The 10,409-nt window shown below is 37.9% G+C and overlaps 1 protein-coding gene across 1 annotated transcript in view; it reads left to right on the plus strand.

The window, feature by feature from the left end:
• The window catches only part of ROBO1 (roundabout guidance receptor 1), a 1,289,171-nt gene that overhangs the window by 1,210,390 nt on the left and 68,372 nt on the right, over positions 1–10,409 (plus strand). Inside the window, exons 11-15 of the mRNA XM_006773945.2 lie at positions 1,922–2,127; positions 4,874–4,955; positions 5,130–5,298; positions 5,386–5,552; positions 7,669–7,721. Of these exons, the coding sequence (XP_006774008.1) occupies positions 1,922–2,127; positions 4,874–4,955; positions 5,130–5,298; positions 5,386–5,552; positions 7,669–7,721 (677 nt within the window). The remainder of the gene's footprint in view (positions 1–1,921; positions 2,128–4,873; positions 4,956–5,129; positions 5,299–5,385; positions 5,553–7,668; positions 7,722–10,409) is intronic.

The raw sequence follows: 10,409 nt of genomic DNA on the forward strand, positions 1-10,409 counted from the left end.
CAAACAAAAAACACGGAGGCTTTGAGAATTTTAGGAACTTGCCCAAAGGCATATGACAGATGGTAGAACTGATAATGGGCCCTACTCCTCTTTTCTTCCTTTATTTTTGTAAACTGCCCAATGCAAACCAGGAAAAAACAAATGACACAGAAATAGCATCATTAAACTGTAGTGGGATGAGGTAAGGGGGTGTGGATGATAAATATGAAAATATCAAAGAACTGTAAAGATATGGAATATTGACTTAATCATTGGATTGTTTCTAAATTTAACAAGACTACCAAACATAAACCACTCCATAACTGATTAATTCTAATCAGTTATAAAGAAGTGCTCTGTTACAAATTTAATTAATGCCTGGAAATAATATTGGCATACTCTTATAATCAATAAAACACATTTGACAGAATCTTAAAAAATCCAAATGCAATAAAACACATTCATTCTTTTTTCATACTTATCAGGAGGGGCCTCTGATTTGACTTTAGCCAATCTCAACAGTAAAGTAGAAAAGATTAAATAATTCTAAGCAGAGGCATCATTGGCTTGTATTTTTCATCCCTGGACTATCCGAAACACTCCTGCCAAGTTTTAAACTCCAGCTTCTAATCCACCACCACTGGCATTAACAAATTTCACACTAGCAACCTAAGAGGAAAGGGGACTGGAAGGATGGAGTAAAAATGCACAGTTGCTGGCTTCGCTCATTTGATTTCTTGTTTTTCTCAGTTTGAATGCACAAAAATAATAATCATTGCATGATAAATGAAGAACAAATTGAAGTATGACCCCAGCTTGTGAAAATCTTTGGTTCAGAAAACTTGGAACATGACACATCCAGCTTTACAAATTGTTGCATCCAAAATATAGTTATTCTGGAAACCAGTTTCCACTAATCAGGCAATTTTGTAAAATTGTCTTCTGTATATTTGTAACTTTTACAATTTTTAAACTAATATTTAGAATTTTAAAACTTAAGGACAAATTGTATTAAACAATTTTTAATTCTCTGTTTATTTAAAAATATCTATTCCATTTCACCTAAATTGCCTAGGTCAGGGGAAAACTATTGAGATAATAGAATTGGCAAAAGTGTTTTCCCATTCCTATAATCTCAATATGGAAATTTGATATTGCCTAGGACAGAACATCAGCTTGAGTTATGTTTTTGGATTAGCCTACCAACAATATAGTTGGGAAGTTTTCTAGTTTCTCTGATTTCATTAGGACTGGGAAATTTTTACCCACATGTTATTTTAATAGAAAGAATTCCAAGATGAAGGAAGCTCAACCGTATTGATTTATAAATTATGAAAAACCAAACACCTTTTTGAGTCCAAAACTGTCAAATATGCTGGTATGATACAAGCATTTTTTCTGTGTGACACAAAACAGTGATCAAATATCAAGTTGGCTTTGGTTCATTTATGAAAATTTCTCTCATAAGTTTTCTTTTGGGTAAATGTTTTGTTATTGTTATCCTTATTTTTTACATATTTTAAATTTTTAAAAGTACAGCATTCCACTTCTCGCCACTGTACATCTACTTCACTACCCACAATCCTTATTTAATCCCTGAACTCTTAAGTTAGAACCAAAATAAAAAAATTAGTCTGAAAAAGAAACGTTTTTAACAAAAAAATTGTTGGGGAAGGGGTTAATCCCTGAACTCTTAAGTTAAGTAGGACCCTTAACAATGTGGCAAGCTCAGTCAGTTGGTCATTTGAAAGGAATACAGTTTATCTCATTTTGATATTCTGAATCAGTGCATCATATAAATGCATTCTGAATAATGCATGTCTCCTACTTTAATTACTTGTTTAATTACTTGTTTCAAAGCCTAGAGCAACTGCTGTTGCTTCCATGGTTAGAAAATTGCTTCCAGTTGCAGAAATATATTTCCTGTTGTTTCTTCCGGCAGTGATTGCAGACCGACCGCCCCCAGTCATTCGACAAGGTCCTGTGAATCAGACAGTAGCAGTGGATGGTACCTTAGTGCTCAGCTGTGTGGCCACAGGCAGTCCAGTGCCCACAATTCTGTGGAGAAAGGATGGGGTTCTTGTTTCAACCCAAGATTCTCGAATTAAACAGCTCGAGACTGGAGTTCTGCAGATCCGATATGCGAAGGTAACTTGAAATGACACCCTGGGTTTCCCATTTTGTTTCACTTTGTCTTTGCCTCCAGCAACTAGTGTTGAAGTCTCAAGTTTTAGAGTTAATGAAATGCCAAATAACAGTATTAATATTCTTTAAATTAGATGCTTTATTCTTTCAGACATTCCACTGTGTGTATTTAAGATGATTGGACTCATAATTTAGCCCATGGCAAGTAATTTAAGGTTTTAGAGGAGGAGAAAAAAATATTTTTGAGACCTATTGAGGAAAATAGATGAGAATTTGTGGGAGAAAAATACTCTCTAAGTCATGGTATGAAGCAGTCATTCATTCCATAAAGCATTTTTTAAAAAATATATTTTATTGATTTTTTTTATAGAGAGGAAGGGAGAGGGATAGAGTTAGAAACATCGATGGGAGAGAAACATCAATCAGCTGCCTCCTGCACACCTCCTATGGGGATGTGCCTGCAACAAAGGTACATGCCCTTGGCCGGAATCAAACCTGAAACCTTTCAGTCCGCAGGCCGTCGCTCTATCCACTGAGCCAAACCGGCTAGGACATAAAGCATTTTTTCAAAGATACTTTCCAGTACCATTTTACATGCAACGTACTTGAACAGTTCTCCTGTTGTGAGTATTTGGTTCAGCATTTTGCAATTACAGAATGCTATATATGCAAACAGAAACAATAAAGCAATGTGTACATTTAAATCAGAATGCTAAATGGTGAAAAGCCCACAGGTTTGTGGGAACAATTTAAGGATTTACTTTCCCAGGGCATTACATCCATACCTGTTCTTTCAGGGCTGTGTTGTTTGATTTTTCTTTTAGGTCAAGTTCAGACAAGCTCATGAGGCATATAAAAGATTAGCCTAGTCAGCAATAAACATAAACTTCAATTGCTTTATTGCCTACTGTGGGTGGCTTCTTTGGAGTTTTAGACCTGCATTAACAGTTCATTTTATGTGCTCCAAAAGTGAATATGTTGTACTTCTTTGTGAAAAATACTGTGACTTTGTTATTGTAATCGCCAAAGCAAGATGACAAAATTCTTGCTTTATCAAACATCACCTGAAGATAAGGTAATTACAATAAGCAGAGGCATGTGTGTGCATCATGCTGTTGAGAAATTTAAGGTCGAACATGTGAGCTGTATTCCAGCATTCAGTCTTCAGAAGGGAGAGAGAGTATTCATTCAGCTAGGGTTTGGCTTCACACTTATTAAACTGCCTTAAATTATAGGTTTTTAAAATGTGGGAAAGGAGTAAATAAGAACAACTCATTTTATACCCTTCCTTTTTTCATAAATATCTGTTTATCTTAGGTATCAATATAATTGTAACTCTGATAAAATATGAAATAATAATAATTGACTAAACTTCATCAGCCTCATTATGTGACTTACTAAATATCTATACTAATAAAAGGGTAATATGGTAATTGACTAAACTTCATCAGCCTCACTAATAAAAGGGTAATATGCTAATTAGACCAGACATCTTCCAGACGTCCTCCGGACAAAGCCATGGTGGCGAGTGCTGAGGCAGACGCAGTTAAGGGCAATCAGGCTGGCAGGGGAGAGCAGTTAAGGGGTGATCAGGCCGGCAGGGGAAGGCAGCTAGGGGCGATCAAGCCAGCAGGCAGAGGCAGTTAGAGGTGATCAGGCAGGCAGGCATGTGGGCGGTTAGGAGCCAGTGGTCCCGGATTGCAAGAGGGATGTCCGACTGCCAGTTTAGGCCCAATCCCACAGGGTCCAGTCCTAAACCAGCACTTGGAAATACCCCGAGGTGTCCCGAATTGGAGAGGATGCAGCCCAGGCTGAGGGACTGCCCCCCCCCCCACTAAATATCTATACTAATCAAATGGTAATATGCTAATTAGACCAGACATCTTCCAGACGTCCTCCGGACAAAGCCATGGTGGCGAGTGCTGAGGCAGACGCAGTTAAGGGCAATCAGGCTGGCAGGGGAGAGCAGTTAAGGGGTGATCAGGCCGGCAGGGGAAGGCAGCTAGGGGCGATCAAGCCAGCAGGCAGAGGCAGTTAGAGGTGATCAGGCAGGCAGGCATGTGGGCGGTTAGGAGCCAGTGGTCCCGGATTGCAAGAGGGATGTCCCCGATTGGAGAGGGTGCAGGCCAGGCTGAGGGGACTGTCCCCCTCCCCCCCACACAAATTTCCTGCATCACTGAGGGGTCCCAGACTGCAAGAGGGCACCGGCTGGGCTGAGGGACACCCCCTCACCCGCGAGTACACAAATTTTTGTATGCACCGAGTCTAGTCTATAATAATAAAGGCATAATATGGTAATTAGACCAGATGTCCTTCTGGATGTCCTTCCAGACTTTCTGGATGAAGCCAGGGCTGTGAGGGAAGCCCGGATGCCGGGTGCCAGAGGGAAGCCGGTGCCAGCAGCCAGGGGAAGGAAGGCCTGCTCTTGCACAAATTTCATGATAGGGCCTCTAGTAAAGATATGATTTAGTAATCAAGATTAACCCTTTGAATTATTTATTGTCACTGTAAAAAATATTAACTTAATTACTTTTTATTATATAACCAGAATAACTATATAAAATATATTATGTCTGCAATATTTTCCTTCACAGTCAATAAAAATATAATCAATTAAGAGGTAGTTTTTGGTTAGTGAATTTTAATGCAGTGATCCATATTCATGGGCCATATACAAACCCTATAATTGCTTTTCCAGCCCACTGAGCTCTAGATTGTTCCAAATATGTATTTTCATCTGTCTTCTCAGCTGGGTGACACTGGTCGGTACACCTGCATCGCAACCACCCCCAGTGGTGAAGCAACATGGAGTGCTTACATTGAAGTCCAAGGTAAATTAGATACTATTTTACCTTAAAATAAAGCTTCAGATGCAGTTCTTTACTAATTGGTAAATAGATAAAGTAGATGTCCTGAAGCCTGGGTGGGTGGATAGGTTATCTACATTTGTTTATGTACTTATCTGTACATGTGCAAACATCTTTTGTCTTTTTCCGCTCTGTTAGAATTTGGAGTTCCAGTTCAGCCTCCAAGACCCACTGACCCAAATTTAATCCCTAGTGCCCCCTCCAAACCTGAAGTTATAGATGTCAGCAGAAATACAGTAACATTGTCATGGCAACCAAACTTGAATTCAGGTGCAACTCCAACATCTTATATTCTAGAAGCCTTCAGGTAGAGTGAAATATGATGTTTCTTGGTTGTTCTTTCTTGTGAGTTACCAGTAAAGATGTAAATTCTAACTCATGTCTCTCTCCTTAGCCATGCATCTGGTAGCAGTTGGCAGACTGTAGCAGAGAATGTGAAAACAGAAACATTTCCAATTAAAGGACTCAAACCTAATGCAATTTACCTTTTCCTTGTGAGGGCAGCTAATGCATATGGAATTAGTGATCCAAGCCAGATATCAGATCCAGTGAAAACACAAGGTACGTGTTGATTTACTCAACCTGTGACACCTACTTTTCTTTAGATGTTATGATAATACAGGTACATCATTTGTACTACATGCTAGGACTGGGTATTTAACATCGTTCTGTTGTCCATGTTGCTCAATTAACTTTTAACATACAAACACAGTACCTGCAAACTATTATTTTTCTGGACAAAGCACTTCAAAATAAAATTAATAACAGAAATGTTCCTGATCTTATAAATTACAAATCTAATGAGACAAAAATATTATATTCAATTCACAAAATTGAGTAAAAATGTTATATGTGAATATAAAATATTAATCTTATAATACGTATTTAAAATTGAGTAAATTTTACAAGTGATCCTTTCTGCAAATGATACAAATTTAAGAGATATTTGAAAAATAAGCTTAACTGATTTTTTGTTTGTTTGTATTTCCCTTTATTTTTTTTCATCACCATTTATCCCCTCTATGCCTCCTTCTACTTCCACCCCCACCAACACCCCCAACCACCACACTGCTGTCCATGTCCATGAAGTTTTTCTTTTTTAAAAAAATTTTTGCTCAATCCCTTTACAGCCCCCCTGAAAGTTGTCTGCCTTCTCTCTATGATTCTGCCTCTATTTTCCTTGTCAGTTCAGTTTGTTCATCAGATTCCAAATATGAGTAAAGTCATATGGTACTTGTCTTTCTCTGACTGGCTTATTTCACTTAGCATAATGTTCTCAGGTCCATCCATGCAGTCACAAATGGTAAAATTTTCTTCCTCTTTATGGTCAAGTAGTATTCCATTGTGTAACTACTACAGCTTTCTGGACACACTGTTGTTTATTGTCTCCTATGAATAGAAATTATTTTTAGTTTTCAATGGTCACATTATCTCCTAGTCCCCTTCTTGCTCACCTTATTATTTTAATACTTTAATAAGAGTAAATTTATGTATTAATAAAAGAGATGAATGTAAATCATCCTGTACCTTTTTTGGAACATGCTATCATTGCAATTAAAATATGGTTGCTCTTATATTAACAAAGAAGGATACTTTTAGATTATAGTGACTAGAAATGCAAAATTCTTTTATCAACATTCAGAGGAATCATAATGCCTCTATAACTTATTTATAGTGATAGAAACAAGCGGTGCACAAAATTACTGCAACAGTTCAACTGCTTGTTTTCCTGGTTTGGGCGAGGGTCTGCCAGCATGCTGCATGTTTGCTCCTCTCCACTGAGTATGTAAACTGTCTTTTTGGAAGGACTTTTTGTTTCAGAATTCACAGTGAAAGCAGACCAAGTTATAGAACATGCCCACGTCTGCCTCTTGCTGTGTGAATTCAACACAACCAGATGCCTATATTTGCTATCATGAGTCACCTCAACAAGAGCTTTCATATTCTCAGAGCTGCCTAAAGGCATTGTGAGGTTTTCAGTGTTAGACGTGCAGTTGTAAAGCGTGTAGAAACTATGCAGCTGTGCAGTGAGCTCCTAGATCTGACCCCAGTACAGTGGTCTCTACCTAACAAACCCAAGTGGAGTTTTGGCTGACAATGCGTATGAATAATTGTGTAATACATTATCTTTATTTTTAAGTGAGTACATAGTTAACATTTATCTTAATATGTTTTTTTAAATGTTAACATACCTTTGTACATGAATAGCTATGTCAAGAGGTGGACTAGACATATAGCAAAACAGGCATCTAATTTTGAAATCAAAGAACTTTTAGTCTCAGCTTTTTAACCTACCAGCTACATGGCCCTGTGCAAGTTAGTCCTGACCTTCAGTCTCCTCTCCTATATAATGAGGCTAAAAATACCTACGCCACAGGATTGAACAAGGATTAAATCCACGAATCAATGTATGATTATACAAAACTCAGACTTTTATTTTATTTTGCCATTAGACTTTGTAATTGGATTTGTATTTCTTTCACTGTATGGACTAAAAAGAAAATAAGTTCATAAAATATACAAATATGAAAATGAGAAAGGTAGCTAATGTGTTGAATTAGAGAATCAGAGTTAAATATATGTTGGCAGACTTAAATGATGGGCCAGCACTAACAAGATGGAAATCAGTGGAGCAAATTTAAAAGTCTGGTGCTTGACTTTAGATTTTAAAAATTAGCTGTGGAAGGACAGGCTGAGGACTTGGAACTTAAAGGGAGTTCTTGTGAGTATGTGAGAGGGTGGCAGGGGACAGGCCAACTTCAGTGTTTGAAGTCAATTAAAACACCTATCTGAGCCAACTGAGTGATGTAGTCGCCAAATGAGTAAATGTCGTCTTAGCTGGCATTAGCAGAATTATGTCTGGATCAAGTAATCTCCCCTTTCAGCCTGAGCAGGTCAGATCACGAATGGAGTAAGTGTTCCTTTCTGAGCGCCACATTTTCAGGTAGACCTAAGAGGAGGACAGAGGATTGTTGGTGAGTCTGCATGAAGGGTAAAAATCACATATTTGAAAAGAAACCCAAGCATGCTGGATTAACCCTCAAGATGATAAAGTTAGAGAAGGCATGATGTTTTTTTTCATTACATTTAAAAAGATTATTATGTGAAAAAGATATACTTATTCTAACTTCAGACAACAAAACAGGACCAATGAGTTGGGAGTAAAATTGGGAAAGATTTCATTGTGTAAATCTCAGACTGCTTTTGAGATACAATGAAGCCCAGCTGAGGGCCACACTAATATTTTCTATAGCAGGAATCTGGGGAAAAACAAGGAAAACTATAACTGGGGGTGCAGAACATGTAAGCAGGAAGGTAAGAGCCAAGGTTACAGTGAATTCAGAAAAGACGTTGAAAATCGATTCATAGGAGCAAACATAATTTCTGTAACCATTTCTGCAAAAATGTTATTCCCATGAATGAGCTGGGTCAAAAGTAAGAGCTGCAAAAATAGGGGGCACGCTTTCCAGTTAGGAGTCAGGTAGACCTTTGTCAGAGTTGGAGTTACAGCCACACCACAGGATAACCAAAATGTCTTCCCAAAGACAAAATTTGATAATGCAAGGAAGATGAGATGAGTAGCTGGCAAGTAGGAGTGGTGGTGGTCATTGTCCCGGTGAAGATAGTTGTTGCCACTGTTTCTGCTATTCTTCATCTGCACATCCTGTCCACACAGTATTTGTGACCCTTATTTTGTAAGGAGTATGTACACAAACACCAAATGTGCAGATGGGTAAGGTAGAGATGATAAGAGACCTTAACTACACATGACGAAGTGGGCCTGAGTACTCTCCCCTCAGAGAGTGTGTATGTTCCCATTTGGGGGAAGGAGTTGAATAGAATCACATTGGAGATTTCCTCCAACTGTAATTCTGAATATTGGGAAGGACCATTTACAATATATTTCTTCCAGGTGGCAGAGGAGAACAAGAACAATAAAGGACCAATTTGTGAACTTCTCAATATTACCTTATTAGGGAATATTTTCCACTTTTTTCTCTATTAGGAAATTTTCTAAAATAATATTCTAAACTGCTGTTGTCAAAATGGTTACACTAGGCCAAGGAATTTAGTTATTTCCAAGAAGGTATTAATTGGCAAGTTTATCTCAAACTAGAAAATTGAAGATTGCAATTAAATCACAGTATTTAAACCCTTTAAAAAGGGTTTATGTACCTGTTTAAAGAAACTTCCTAAAAGGCAGAAGGATTCCTGAGGATGGAGCTTACATATGGGAGAATATGTTCAGATGCTGAAATAATGTGTGTCTTTCCCATACACTAAATCATTTCAACTCAACCAATGTTTAATGAGCACACTCTGTATGTAGAGATCCCTGCCCTCAAAGAAAGGCCTTTCCATGCCTTACCAAATGCAGTCCTCAGAAGCGGCTCATCAACATCACCTTAACGTGTGAAGAAGATGCGTGAAGTCCAAAAATCTTCGCAGTGGTAGATAGCTGTAAAGTTGTTGAGTTGGGATGCAAGCCCAAGTCTATTTTACTCCAAGTAATTTAGTCTTACCCTGGAGATCGGAGAGAGCCGACATTACAGGAGCAAATGAGACAGTAGAGAATGAAATATGCCTGAGATGGAAAGCTACAACCAAGTGTTTTCTGTCTATAGGCTGTGATCGTAGGTAGCCTGAGGACCAGTATGAGCCAAAGGTATTCTAAGGTAGGATAAAGTATGAAAAACAAAAATCACCTCAGTTATTTTTCTAAATTTATAGTCCCAGTAAATTTGCTGCTATGAACATAGGGCACATATATTATTTCTGATTGCTGTTTCGGGCCTCTTAAGATACATTCCTTGAAGTGGAATCACGGAGTCAAACGGGAGTTCCATTTTTTAATTTTTTGAGGAAACTCCGTACTGTTTTCCATGGTGGGAAGGACCATTTATTCAGGGTATTATTTATCAGAGTATTGGACAGCGCTTGGTCAGTCTTCTCTCCCATCTGCCTGTCTTCCCTGGACTCCATCGAAGATACTCACCAGCCTTGTTTTCCATTCATGTTTTTGCCATCTGTACAGTAAGCTCTTTGAAAGTATTTAATCTTTCAGAAAACTAAAATGCTTGTGTCCGTTGTTCATGGATGGCAGATAATCTAGAATATATGTGCCACATACAGTATTCTCTGGAGAATTCTGAATGCAAAGCACAATTTTATTTTCTCCTCTTTTCACCAGTGTTCTCTTCAGCTATTATAAACTACGCAAAACCTCTATATTTAGAACATCTCTATAGAAATGGCTATTTTTATTTAATAGTAACTTTATTAAATTTAACAAAATCTTTCCTTCAAGCCATTTTGCTCAATTAATATTTGACAAAGGAGGCAAGAGCATGCAATGGAGTCAAGACAGTCTCTTCAATAAATGGTGCTGGGAAAATTGGACAGATAAATGCAAAAACA

The sequence above is a fragment of the Myotis davidii genome, unplaced genomic scaffold (assembly GCF_000327345.1).
Source record: "Myotis davidii unplaced genomic scaffold, ASM32734v1 scaffold24, whole genome shotgun sequence".
Lineage (NCBI taxonomy): Eukaryota > Metazoa > Chordata > Mammalia > Chiroptera > Vespertilionidae > Myotis > Myotis davidii.